This window comes from Ambystoma mexicanum, chromosome 12 (genome assembly GCF_040938575.1).
Source record: "Ambystoma mexicanum isolate Mex_15411 chromosome 12, UKY_AmexF1_1, whole genome shotgun sequence".
Lineage (NCBI taxonomy): Eukaryota > Metazoa > Chordata > Amphibia > Caudata > Ambystomatidae > Ambystoma > Ambystoma mexicanum.
This window is the reverse complement of record NC_090936.1, coordinates 576,072,411-576,086,333: the sequence shown is the minus strand read 5'-3', so window position 1 is coordinate 576,086,333 and position 13,923 is coordinate 576,072,411. Positions and strand designations below refer to the sequence as shown.

Genomic DNA, 13,923 nt, shown 5'->3' with positions numbered 1-13,923 from the left:
GAAGCAGTTGGGCAGTCCTTCTCTCCTTCTCTTCATTGGGCCTCATTACAAGTTTGCCGGTATCCTGCCGACATTACCAGCCGGATACTGGAAAACTGTAATACCAATTTCCACCACTTGGTCTGCCGGAATCACTCACAGTCACACACAACTCCATGGGGGGATTTGCCGTTATGGGTGGCGGTAATACCTGCAGATTTTTGCCAGTAGGGTGGCGGATATACCTCGAGCTCAGAGCTGGAGGAAAATCCACCACCCTACCGGCAAACCTGGAGTGTACCGGTGCGGTAAAGTGCCGGTATGCAGTAATACTGGCATGTTATTTTCACACTGGCACACTCATAATGAGGCCCCTCTGCATATTTCTGTATGACTTGGAGCCTTCATTGGGGGGAACACTGAGATTTGAAGCACAAGCAATGACCCAACAGCGCCCGATTTACACAACTAGGAATGAGTTGGAGAGCCATTTAGCATCCCAAAAATATTCGATTCAGCAGTAACTGAAAAACACCATTTCTTCACTCCTAAATATGATGGCAAATACTCACTGGGAAACCGGTCCAGAAGCAGGAACTAATATGATACATTAAGGACACTCTCACGAAGCAGAGCATCACAGCGAAGGAGACACACACCAGGCCAATTATGATCTGTACTGCCTGCAGAGACAAACACATGTTCAGGAAATGTGCCATATAGCCAAACACTTTAAGGCCTTCTTTGTATTGTAAAGCTCTCCTCTAGAATTGCTAACTGGCCCAGTGACTCCATGTGGCCAGAACCACCTTTGTCCATCCACACATGACATTTTAGTGAACACAGGGACTTTAATATACCAACATGCCAGGGCTAGCCGAAGTAACATCACACGCCTCTTGACACCACAGGAAGTAATGTCACATGGTCTTTGACCCTGAGGAAATAGCAGAAAGTGGTATGACAGACATAAAAGAACTTAAATGAGGTAAAGATTAATATGTAGTTGCTAAAGCAAGCAAAACACTATCATAGTTACTAACCACATTTTAAAAAAGTAAGATTTTTAAGTGATTTTATTTATACATTTTTAACAACATCATTACAAGCAATAGCCACATTTTAACTAAGGTTTCTCCATGAAATGCTATGAGTGTGTTTATGATGTGATGGGTACACAGAGAAGAACCAACATAGGCCACGGGCACTGCCTCCATATGCCAGTACAAACCACATGGCTATTTACTACCATCTTATCAGTCATGATTTGCTAAATACAGGCCCACCTTTCCAGGATTTGCCATAGTATGTCAATTGTAGCCACTCGTATGCCAAGCTTGACACCAAATTCTGTTTTGTCCCCATTTGCCAGATGCAGTAATTTATTTATTTTATTTATTTGTACATTTATAAAGAAGCACGCAAAACCCATGTGCATTGAGGCGCTGGTTACAAAGACATAGAAACAGTTGTAGAAAAAATGAGACAAGAGAGAAAGGCTGGGAAGGGGAAATGATGGTTGAAGAAGGTAGGTTTTGAGATTTTTCCTGAATGCGTTGTAGGATGGTTCATCTCGCAGGTAGGGTGGAAGGTCATTCCAGAGGGCAGAGGTGCGGAGAGGGAAGCTGGATCCCCCTGATCTTTTCCGATTAAATTCTGGCGTGATGAGGCAATGTTTGTAGGCCGTTCTTAAAGGCCTTGCCAAACAATGTTTCTTGATTTGTTGAGCAAGGTATGGGGGGAGTGGGTCATTAGAAAGGCATCAATGGATGATGGACAGGATCTTGGACTTGATTCTGTCCTTATCCGGGAGCCTTTGGGCAGACCTTCTGGCCTCTGAGATGTGATTGTGCTTGCCAATGTCTAGTGCTGCCCGGAGGGTATTGTTTTGTATTATTTGTAACTTGTACATGTTTTCTTCAGAAGTGCCACATACTAATGAGTTACAGTAATCAAGTTTAGACCCTATGAAGACACAGGCTAATTCTAGCCGATTCTTGGTGGACAGGTAGGGTTTACTGGCGTTGATGAGCTTAGTGGCGTAGCCCGATGACAAGGCAATCTGGTTGACCGGGAGAGTCATGCATAGTGAGGAGTCAAGGTATACGCCAGGATTTTGAGGGAAGGTAGCGACAGAGATGTTGTGTCCGTCAAATATGAATGCTTTGTAGGCCTGGTTTAAATTTACCCGGCAGGCGGGAGGGCCGATGAGGAGAAGTTCTGTTTTTTCATTGTTAAGACAGAGGCTGTGTGCGGCCATCCAGGATTAGATAGCTCAATAGATCATGTTTACTCTGAGAGTGTCCAGGGAGTGGTCGCCAGTGAGGGGGATAAGAACCTGTGTGTCATAGGCATAATTAGAGTATGAAATGCTGAGAGAGTCAAGGTGGTCAAACACTGGTTTTGTATACACATTATAGATTGTGGGAGAGACGCAGGAGCCTTGGGGTACTCTGCAAGATGAGAGCCTGGGTCTGAGAAAGACTAGAGAGGATCTATCAGCCAGGAAAGAGGCAACCCATTTGGCAGTGTCAGGAGACAAGTGGGCTGAGGACATGAGGTTCTGGCACAGGATCTGGTGGTCCACGAGGTCGAAGGCCACCGAGAGGTCAAGCAAAAGGAGAAGTGAAAGGTTGCTGCAGTCATTTGCACCATAAAGCTGATTCTTCAGGTCTAGAAGCGATGTTTCAGTCCAATGTTGTGGGCGGAAACATGATTACAGAGTCCCCAAAATGCGGTGGAATTCGAGGACTTTCTGGATCTGTAGGTACACGACTATCCATAATTGTCAGGAGGAAGGGGACTGTTGTTATGGGTTGGTAGTTGGTGGGGATTGACGCGTCAAGAGGGTGTTTTGAGCAGTGGGGAAATCTAGAATTTTTTCAGGGTAGAAGAGACAGTGCAAGTGGCGAAGAAGAAGTTAGTGATGGGGGAAATGAGGGTTCTGCGCATTCCTTTACCATCGAGGCTGTGCAGATATCTCCTTTACAACAGGAAGGCTTGAGACCTTTGATGCTGTTGGCAAGGGTAGAGGTAATGGTGGGTTGGAACTGGAAGAGGGGGGGGTCTCTAGGATGTTTGGGTGGTCGGAAGGGAGGCGAGGCGGCTGGTATGCATGACAGTGTGGCTTTTATTTTGGCTTGTAGCTGTGCCATTATGCCTGTGAGGGTATCTTGGATTCTGTGACACCAGCCATTGTCTTTCATGATGTAAAAGTTGGAGTGATAGGGGTCTCTAGCTCTCGGAGGATAGACAACAGTTCACGAGAAGTAGAGGCTGCCTTAGTGATTCTTTTGTTGTAGGGGGCAGCTTTGGAGCTGTGAATTGATTGTTTGTAGTGGAGGGAGATTTTAGAGAGGTGGGCTTTGTTTGCTGTGGTCAGGTCTTTGTGCCCGGCCGCTTCTGTAGCTCTTTTTGTAGCTCGGGTGGCACGAAGATCTGAGGTGAACCAGGAGTTATGGGCTAGGGCCTTTTTGATTTTTCAGGCTTCACGGGGGCCAAGAGGTCTATGGGGTTACATAGCATGACATTATAATGTTCTACCAGGGTTGTAGTGTCCTGGATGGGGTGAGGGGGTGGTTGAGAAGTGGGCTGATGCTATCGTTGTTCAGGTTGCAGCTGCTACGGGCCAGGATAGTAGATGGGGCAGAAGCTAGCTTAGTGCGTTTGATGGGGGTGGGAATGGTGAATGTGATGGTATGGTCATCTGACCATGGGCATGGAAGGTTGAATAGGACAGTGATGTTACTTTTATGATCCACGGGCCAGTCTATGATGCAGCCGTAGGAATGTGTGGGTTCTGTGATGCGTTGGAAGCAGCCTAAGGCTGTCATGGAATTGGATAGGGCAGTGGCCTCTGTGTCTGAGGAGTTGGTGAAGCCAAGGTTATTATATGTTAAGTACAACCTGACATCCAGGTGCTGCCTTCATATGCCAAGTAAATCCCTACAATGCCCAAGAAATGCTATCCATTGCCACCAAATGCATCATATGCCTAGTAATTCCATAATATGCAAAGCACAGCCTCACATGCCCAGTTACTCCCTTAATATGCAAATCACAACCTCAAATGCCACAGTAATGTCACCCAACACCAGTTAATATATCCTGTGCATGGTATTGTCACATATGTAATGTGCAGCCTCCCAACCCCAATAGCTGCCATCATATGCCAGGTGCAGCCCATAGGCCCCAATAATGTCATTCAACATAGCTAACACCAAGGGGAGCCTGTTAAGGGGTTGTAACTTACAAGAGTAAAGAGGATGCTCAACAGAGCCATCTTTACTTTTGGTTTGACAGAGTGGCTGTAATCCATTAACCAGACGTCGGAGAGGCAATGCCAGTGGTAGCAGAGGCGTTGCCAGGCATAGCAGCTGGTAACCCTGGTGACTCTCAAATGATATATATGAGTAAACAGCAATTTGATGGCTGGGATTTGTAGGTCTGTTCATTTGCTGAGAAACAAAAAGGCAAGTATTAGCAGCCACAGAAATGATGTTTCCTAAAATGCCAGAACTGGAAGAAGGTGCGCCTGATTACATGGGGCTGTTTGAAAAGCCCCATCCCTGTGCATTCATGTAGTTCTTCATCTCTTCCCCTCCACAAAACACCTGCCACTTTACCCTCTCTTGCCTTTCCTCTGCAAATGCCTCTTTCAGTGCCTCTACACAAATAAGCAGCCCGCAGATATAGATAAGCATACATATACAAAGGATCACCTTGCTACCTTCCATTTCTCACATGAGAATGCATTACTTACCGTAAAAGCATTTCTGATGGTTGTATCTGCTTAGATTCACATGCTGTGCATAGTCCAACATCCAGTGGTCACTCCGGAGTATTGCATTTTGTTTTCGTAGTCGAAAAGGGGACGTCGACAAGGCGTGTCTGTAACACTATCCCTATAGTGACGTGCATTGTACCCACAATCCCTCACGCGTCGAGGTCCCACTGTTTGTATTTTTTCTGCCCTGAGGGAGCCTAATAGACGTGAGTGAGTACAGAAAAGAGAGAGATAGATAAAGGATGTCTATGTTCCTTCCATCCGAGCGGGGAGGAAGAGTGGGCGCATGTGAATCTAAGCAGATACAACCATCAGAAATGCTTTTACGGTAAGTAATGCATTGTCTTCTGATGTTTGTTAATCTGCTTAGAATCACATGCTGTGCATAGACTAGCGAGCAGTACCCGGATTTGGAGGTGGGTTGTGAGAAGGAGCAGTAGAGAAAAGATGTTTAATACTGCTTGTCCCACCTGGGAATTAGATCTAGAGTGGGCATCTAGACAGTAGTGTTTTGTAAAGGTGTGTACAGAACTCCAGGTTGCCGCTTTGCAAATGGACACAAGAGGGACATTTGCAATGAATGCTATGGAAGCCCCAGTGCCACGAGTAGAATGTGCTCTCGGCTTGAGGGGTAGTTCTCTCTTTGCAAGAGTGTAACAGAGAGTGATGCATTGGACAATCCATCTAGATATAGTGGATTTTGAAACTGCATCTCCTTCTCTTCCTGCTGCCACTGAGACAAAGAACTGATTAGTCTTTCTCCGAGGTCTAGTTCTTTCCATATAAAACATGACGGCTCTGCGCACATCTAGTGTATGCAGGCTCCTTTCTCCTGAATGCGAAGGGTTTTGAAAGAACGTTGGTAGTTCTATAGACTGGTTGACATGGAATTTTGAAATAAATTTGGGTGCAAACCTGGGATGTGTGCGAAGAACCACCTTATCTTTGTGAACTGTTACAAAGGGGTCTAGTATAGAGAGCGCCTGTAGTTCACTCACTCTCCTAATGGAGGTGATAGCTATTAAGAAAGCAGTCTTAAGAGTGAGGTCCTTAAGGGATGCCTTGTGCATGGGTTCAAAGGGTGAGCCCATAAGCCTGGTAAGTACCACATTTAGGTACCATCCGGGAGCTGGGTTGGCTATTCTCCAAGGTATTTTTATTGGTTTTTAGAACAGGAATAAAACGGTATATGCATGGGAACTATAACAGAACAAAAGGGTACAACAGTAACAACAACAGTCTTCGTATAAGGTGTATGTGAGGTCCGGAATGGCACATTAGGTCAAAATGTTAGTATCTCGGGAAGTGAGGGGGGGGGGATCTGTCCCAGCGGGCTTCGACTTTGCAGTGGTGCAGCTTATCTCCTGCTGTCGCACGCTGTTGGTGCTCAGGAGGCTTGTGGTCTGCGTTGAATCGCATGTCTCACAGGAGGGCCTTCCAGGAGTCGAGAGTGCCGCTTGTGATATCACCGCAAGATATGGTTCCGTCCTGCCAGGCTCTGGTTTCGGCAGCGGTCCATCTTGCCATCTCGTTTAGCCAGCGTTCGTGCCTCGGGCCTGCAGGTGCCTTCCAGGCCATCGCTATGGTTCTTTTAACTAATATGCATGAAATGTCCATTAGTTTCACAATATGTTTGATTTTACTTGGTCTGGGATAAGTTCCTAGAAGGCATTCACCAGGTGTCCAAGCGTATCCTTCCATTCCAGCATCCATACAGGATTGTTTAGCTTTGGACCATAGTGACATCACCTTAGTGCAGGTCCAAAACATGTGAATCATGTCTGCCTTGTCATTTCCGCACCATGGGCACGTCAGTGGGACCCTCTCATTGAATGCAGCGACCCTTTGGGGAGTCATATATGTCCGATGGAGGACATTCAGTTGTATCTGACCATACCTGGCGTTTCTCGACACTTTCTTGGGGTATATTAGTGCTCTCTCCCATTCCTTGTCTGTGAGTGGTGTTTCAAAGTCTGCTTGCCATCTCTCCTTAAGTGCCGTTCCTTTGGGATTAGGTCTGTCTATGAGCTTGTTGTAGAGCCTGGAGATTGGTCTCCATCCATCCGAAAGGTAGTGCATCTCCTGTAGCAGCGTGTCTGGGGCGGGTTCCTCCGGCCAGACATTCCACTGCTTCTTGGCGGTCTGTTTGAGCCTATGGTACCAGAGGATTGACCCTTGGGTATTCCATCATTGTCCTGTAGCGACTCGAAGTCTCTAAATTCTCCATCCTCGAACAGGTCCCCCCATGTGTATATGCCAGCTTCTTCCCATCTCCTAGCTGTGGAGATCTCTACCTTCGTGTTGCACACATCGACCATTATAGGGTTGTCGGGCGAATACGGGTGTTTCACCTTTCTTATATAGCAGGCCCTGGCCCATACCTTCCTGCCGAGCTCAACGATCAGGGGGGTGTCCAAAGGTTGCCGGGTGGGGTACCATAGAGTTTCTTTGGGGATTAAATTGGTGTGGGGTTGCTTCAGTAGCCCTAGTTCAGCCGATGATTCATCTGACAACCACTTCGTGACGTGACTGAGTTGGGCGGCCAAGTAGTAGAGCTGTAGATCAGGGAGTTTTATTCCACCTTCCTTGTGTGGCAGAGTTAGCGTGGCCAGCGCCAATTTGTGCCTGTGGGGACCCCACAAGAAGTCTTTGATGATGGCCTCTAGCTTCTTGAAGAATGGTGGCCGTATGTAGTGGCAAATGTTCACAAAAAAGTACAGGAATCGGGGGAGGATTATCATCTTGGTAATTGCTGCTCTACCAACCATTGTTAGTGGTAGTTTGGACCAGAATTTTATAGATCTCCGGAGGGTGGTGACTGCGACCTCGGTGTTGTGCTCATGTGTGAGCTGCGGAGTGTGGCCCACATTGATTCCTAGGTATCGGAATTTGTCGGTTTGCCATTTTATCCCTATAGATGGGAGTTCACTTACTGGGGTATCTCGCAGACCGGCCAGAGGAAATGCAGAGGATTTGTGTCTGCTGAACTGTATCCCAGAGTATTTTGCGAAGTTATCGAGCACCTCCAGAGATGTTGGTGCGTTTACTTCAGGATTCCTCAAGTAAAGAAGGACGTCGTCCGCGTATACTGATATGATGTTATAGTCATTACCCACCCTGATGCCAGTTTCGAAAAACTGTTGGCGGAAGTATATAGCAATCGGTTCTAGTCCCAGTATATACAACATAGGTGAGAGTGGGCATCCTTGTCTCGTGTCCCTCTGTATTTCCCAGGCTTCGGAGACTATTTTGCCCGTCTTGACCCTAGCCATCGGAGACCTGTAGAGTACCTGGATCCATCTGATGAAGCCCTTACCGAAGCCGAAGCCTCCCAAGAACTGCATGAGCCACTCCCAGTAGATGGAGTCGAAGGCCTTGATGGCGTCAAGTGAAATTACGGCCAGGTCCTCCACAGATTCATATGTTTCGGCCATGATGTGTTGTAGCCTCCTCAGGTTAGCTGTAGTGTTGCGTCTCGGGACGAAGCCGTTCTGATCCTCATGAATTATGGACCCCATCACCCTGGCGAGTCTGCTGGCCAGTATCGAGGTAAGGATCTTGCTGTCATAATTTAACATGGCCAGAGGGCGATAGGAGTCGCAATCAGTGGGTGGTTTGTGTGGCTTCAGCATGGGGATAATTATAGTTTCTCTCATGGTGTTGGGCAGGATCCCGTTCGCGTAGGCCTCTTGTTAAACTTCGTGTAGGATAGGGGTGAGTATTGATTCGTATGTCTTATAAAATTCCGGCGGTAGGCCGTCGCTACCGGGGGTCTTGTTGGTGGCCAGTGACCTGATAGCCTCTTTCACGTCGTCGGGAGTGATCTCCATCTCCAGTTCATCCCTCTGCTCATTGGATATTTGGGGTAGGTTTATCTCCTCTAGGGTTTCCATTAAGTCTTCGATGGGTATCTGGGTTGCATGGGCATACAGTTTAGAGTAAAATTTCGCAAAGGCCTCATTGATCCTCATTTGCGACTTGTGGGATATACCTTTGCCGTCCTTTATTTCCGTTGGTAGATGTTTAGGGTGTTCTCGCCTGCATAGCCAGGCCAGAAGTCTTCCTGGTTTATCTGACTCTCTGTGGGATCTAGTGGTATGGGTTGCAAAGTCAAATTTCTCCAATCTGTCCCAAGATAGTTGGCATTTTTCGCGAGCCGTTTTCAGTTTCCCCTCGATCTCCGGGGTGATGTCTGAGGTGGATTCCAGGGCCGTGATCTCTGCTTCCTGTTCTTCCAGTGACGCCTTTAGCCGTCTTCGAGGTCCTCCCGCTCTTGATATAATTTCGCCTCTGGTAACCACCTTCATGGCTTCCCATAGTGTGCTCCATGTGGACACCGATCCTGTGTTGATTTCGACATACTCTTCGAGTCTTTCGGCTAGGTCTTCTCTGAATTCTGGGTCTTCTAGTGCCGGGGTAGGCATCCTCCACATAGGTATCGGAGGTTTGGGTCCTCGTAACTGCCAATGCATACACAGCGGGGAATGGTCTGAGACAGATCTCCCCAAGTACTCCGTTACTGCTGCCAGGTGAGCCTGCTCCCTGTCAATGAACAGGTAGTCGATTCTTGTATGTACTCCGTGTGGAGCTGAGTAGTGCGAGTAGATTCGGTCAGCTGGGTGCTGTGCCCTCCAGATGTCCACCAGGTTAAGTTGTGCAAGTGTCTCCGTCAGAGTACGAGTTGCGGGATTGTTTGGTTGGGTGGGAGGGATGGATCTATCCATCGCCGTGTCCATGACGCAATTGAAGTCTCCTCCCCATATAAAAGTGCGGCCTCGATGGTGTGCCAATTTAGCATTTAGTGCACTTAGGTATGACAGGATTCCATTTTGTGGAAAGTATGTATTGGCCAGACAAATCCGGGTCTGCTCAATGGTGCCCCACATTATTATGAGTCTTCCTTCCTTGTCGGATTCGCACCCCTGTAGTTGGAAGGGCACGTTCGGTTCACCCATATTAGCACGCCTCTCGCGTATTTGGAGTACGGGGACCCTCTCATAGTCCCTTCCCATCAGTCTGCAAGTTTGGACATGGCTTCTTCCGTTAGATGGGTCTCCTGTAACATTGCAATCGAAACTTTCTTCCTCCTGAGGTAAGATTGTATGCGGTTCCTCCTGAGATACGAGCCCATTCCCCTCACGTTCCACGTCATCACTGTAAGATGTGATGCCATTGATTCAGTGTTCCAGAATTGGCAGGGGCCACAACCTCTTCGCGCAGGTGTGACATCAGGTTGCAGGTAGCAGGTTGTATGTGGGAATCTTCTGATTCACTAGCTCTTGGGCCATTTCTTGGGACCTTCTCGTGATTTTTCAGCTGTAGTGGAGCGAAGACTGTAAAACTAACAAAACGAAGAACATTAGAAAAACTGGTGCACCCAGCTACTACAATGGTGTTGCGGTGCTCAGGCGCTCTCGAGCCATCTGGACCCATCCGTGGATCAGGCGCGAGTTGGGTCGGGCGGAGAACTGGCCCGATTGGATTTTTCGCCGGGGGTAGGGCTGGTGCGAGGCGGCGGGGCCGAACGAGGGCCGCTTCCTTATTGCGAACTGTTAACTGGATTACCTTCTAAGGACCAGCAACATGGGTTTCATGCGCTCTTTGTGACCGCGTGTAGGGGTTGTGAGAGGCCACTGTGATTCAATCCTTCTCCTGTGGGGCTTCTTTGCCATCCGCTAAATTGTTGTCTTCCAGCCACATGTTGGCTGCCTCCAGATTGTTAAGGAATACCACTCGCCCATTATGGATTACCCTCAGGCGAGACGGATAAAGCAGCCTATATTTGAAGTTCAGTTGGCGAAGCCTTGCCTTGATCGGGACAAATGAGTTCCTTTCCCTCTGCACTTTCTGAGTGTAATCCGGGTACATGGATATCTTGGAGTCACCCTGCTCAATAGGACCTGTTTCTCTGGAGTATCTCAATATAGCTTCTCTGTCTTGGAAATTCAGAATCTTCGCTATTATTGGACGTGGGTGAGAGCCGGGGGGAGGTCTTTTCTGGAGGGATCTGTGGGCCCTTTCGACTGCGAATCCCTGTGACAGGTTGCCGGCCCCAATCTCCTGCAACAGCAGGGTTTCAAAATAGGATGTGGTGTTCTGGCCTTCTTTTCCCTCTGGGACCCCTAGGATCCTGATGTTCCCCCGTCTGGCCCTACCCTCGGCCTCCTCAGACCTTTCCTCAAGGAATGCGACCCTCCTTTTCAAGTTCGAGACCTCCGTTTGTAGTGCAGCAGTGGCCCCAGCCGACTCTTCCGTTGAGTTCTCCAAGGTCGTTACCCTCTCAGTTAATTTGCGTGCATCTTGTCGAATTAGTTGTATATCAACTTTGAGTTCGTCGATCTTGGAGTCTATGTGGGTTTTTAGAGAGGCAATAGCTTCGAGGATTTGAGAGTGGTTATCACTTGCGTCCTCATCGGACGGCCGAGCGTTTCGGAGGGGGTGGTCTTGGCTTGGGTAGGGGTCTTAGCGCTGGCTGAGACATAGGAGTCCATAGTGGCAGCTTTATTTTTATTTCTGGCGGCCATTGTGGGGTAGCTGTGGGGGGTACACTGAAGTCCAGAATCCTGGTCTCCACTAGAGTGAAAGTTGAGGGCCGCTTGCCTTTGCGCCCAAGGGGGGAGATTTCGGGTGAACTGTGTTCGGAGAGTTCAGTGCCTATGGTTGTGCGTAATCAGAGGTGCTGGTCATTAGTGCTGTAAGTACTCCCAGGCCTCCCCAGGAATTAAGTCCCCCGTTGCCGCTGTCCCAGCAACGCCCGCACCCGGGTAGCCGGGCTCAATGGCTCCGGTAGTGGAGCACACTAGGTTCTGTTAGTGGCGGCTGTGAGATGGAAGTGAAGCCCGCTTCTGTACGGGCCCAGCCGGGTGTCCTTGGAGTCTGTCCAAGGAGGTGGATGCAGGAGGTAACAAGGGGGGACAGTATCGGGATCACTGCCCGCGGGCGTCCCGCGGTTGCACGCACCTTATCCGCCGGGGCACTGTCTCCGGTGCGTTCCGTGTCTCTTCTGTCGTGTTGGGTAGGCTCCGGTCCTCCTGGTGGGCAGATCGATCTACGTGATTCGGCTGCGGCTCTGCTCGGCTTCACTCCGGTGGCCCGTACCAGGAGGAGCTGCTGCTTCGTGGGCAGGAGCAACCACCTCGATCCAAGGTGGGCAGCGTCAGTGTGGACCGCACATATTCCGTCCGCGGGATACGTGATGCAGGGGCCCGTAGATGTAGGAGCGCCCTCGTGGTGTTTGCCGCAGCGGTGCGTAGTGTCAGCCGGAGCTGAGCCGGAGCACAGAAAATCAGGTGCCGGCTGCGGTGGGGTGTCGGCCGTAGATCCGCACTGCTGGGCAGTGCCTTCCCGCCAAGCTTCTCCGCTGTATGGTCGCAGGAGCGCGCCAGTGTGGGCACTTCAGACGAGGGCCTCGGTGAGCTGCTCAGCGCGCCATCTTGGGTTCGGGCGTGGCTGGAGGGGGAGCATGTACCGGGGCTACCACCAGCGTCTAGGGGGTCCGGCAGCTCGATCTTCCAAGGGGGGCTTGGGAGGAACCGCTTCCCCCACAGTTGCGTGCTTTCCAGCGGGTTGTCGCTTCACATTTGCCGGATGAAAGGATCAGGAAACGGCGTCTCGGCCGGAGCTCGGCGGATCGGCCGCTGCTCACCATCAGCTCCAGGCCACGCCCTAGGTTGGCTATAGGAGGGTGTATCCTCTTTACTCCCTCCATAAAGGCTTTAATAACTGGGACTTTCCACCATGACACTTTGAGTTGAGAAGTGGTGTATGCGGAAAGTGCAGCTAGATGAACTTTAATAGAATTAAAGACCAATCCTGTGTCTAATAAGTGAGTCAGGTAAAGGACAATATGTGTGGGAGAGCAGTCAACGGGATTGATGCTCTTATTTCTACACCAGATGACAAATCTCTTCCATTTGCTAGAATAGCAGTAACGAGTGTTAGGTTTCCTAGCCTCCCTAAGAATCTCCGTGCATCTTTGAGGGAGTTGTAAATGTCCAAATTCTATGACCTCAGGAGCCAGGCTGCTAAATTCAGGGTCTGTGGGCATGGGTGTAGCGTTCTGCCCTTGTCCTGTGACAACATGTTGTATGGGCAGGGAAGTTTCACTGGAGGAGATAGAGACATCTCCATCAAGTGAGCAAACCATGGCTGCCGGGCCCACATAGGGGCCACTAGTATCATGGTGACTGGTTCCTGGTGCATCTTGTGCACTATCTTGTTGAGAAGGGGAGTCGGGGGAAATGTGTAAACACATTTCCCTGACCATGTTATCCATAGACCGTTCCCCTTGGACTGGTTCTGGGGGTACCTGGAGGTGTAATCTTGGCATTGGGAGTTCTCCAGAGTTGCGAACAAATCTCTTTCTGGGAATCCCCATTGTGTGAAAATGTCGAAGACGATGTCTTCTTGTAACCGCCATTCGTACTCTGCGGGCAGAGGGAAGTCTCTGCTGAGTTCGTCTGCTAGCAGATTGAGTTCCCCTGGAACATGTTGTGACAACAGGAACATGTGTTTGAGAGCCCACTTCCAGATGTTCTGGGACAGCTTGGACAGTCCTGGAGAGTGAGTGCCCCCTTGCTTGTTCAGGTAGTACATGGCTGTGGTGCTGTCTGTGAGGACCATCACTGTCTTCCCTTGCAGGTGTGCCTGTAAAGCCTTCAGTGCTTTGAAGACTGCTAGCAGTTCCAGCAAGTTTATGTGTCTGGACGCAACACTTGGAGTCCAAACTCCGTGTGCAGTCTGATGGGATAGGTGAGCCCCCCATCCTGTGAGGGATGCGTCTGTGGTTAGAGTGGCCTCCACTGCGGGGGTGGTGAATGGTTTCCCTATTACAAGGTTTTCCTTCGACCACCACCGTAGCGAGAGAACCAAGGCCTGCAAGACCACCACTAGATCGTCCCATTGTCCGCTGGCCTGACACCACTGGCTGTTAAGCCACTCTTGCATTGGGTGCATGCGCAGACGCACATGAGGTACCAAATATATACATGACGCCATCATTGCTAGCAAACGCATTGCTTTGCGTACCGTCACCTCTCGACTGGCCACATATTGAGGGATCTGAAACAGCATATTTTGGACCCTCTCGTTGGAGGGGAAGATGAGGCCGTCCTTTGTTCGAATTAGAGCCCCTAGGAATTGTTTGATCTGGCTGGGAT

General features: G+C 49.4%; 1 protein-coding gene across 3 annotated transcripts in view; it reads right to left on the bottom strand.

Annotated features, from left to right (window-relative positions):
* Positions 1–13,923, bottom strand: part of LOC138513805 (transmembrane protein 176B-like) — a 164,092-nt gene that overhangs the window by 52,844 nt on the left and 97,325 nt on the right. For all 3 annotated transcript variants that reach the window (XM_069628905.1, XM_069628904.1, XM_069628906.1), the window contains exon 4: positions 552–662. In XM_069628905.1, coding sequence (XP_069485006.1) covers positions 552–662 — 111 coding nt within the window. The remainder of the gene's footprint in view (positions 1–551; positions 663–13,923) is intronic.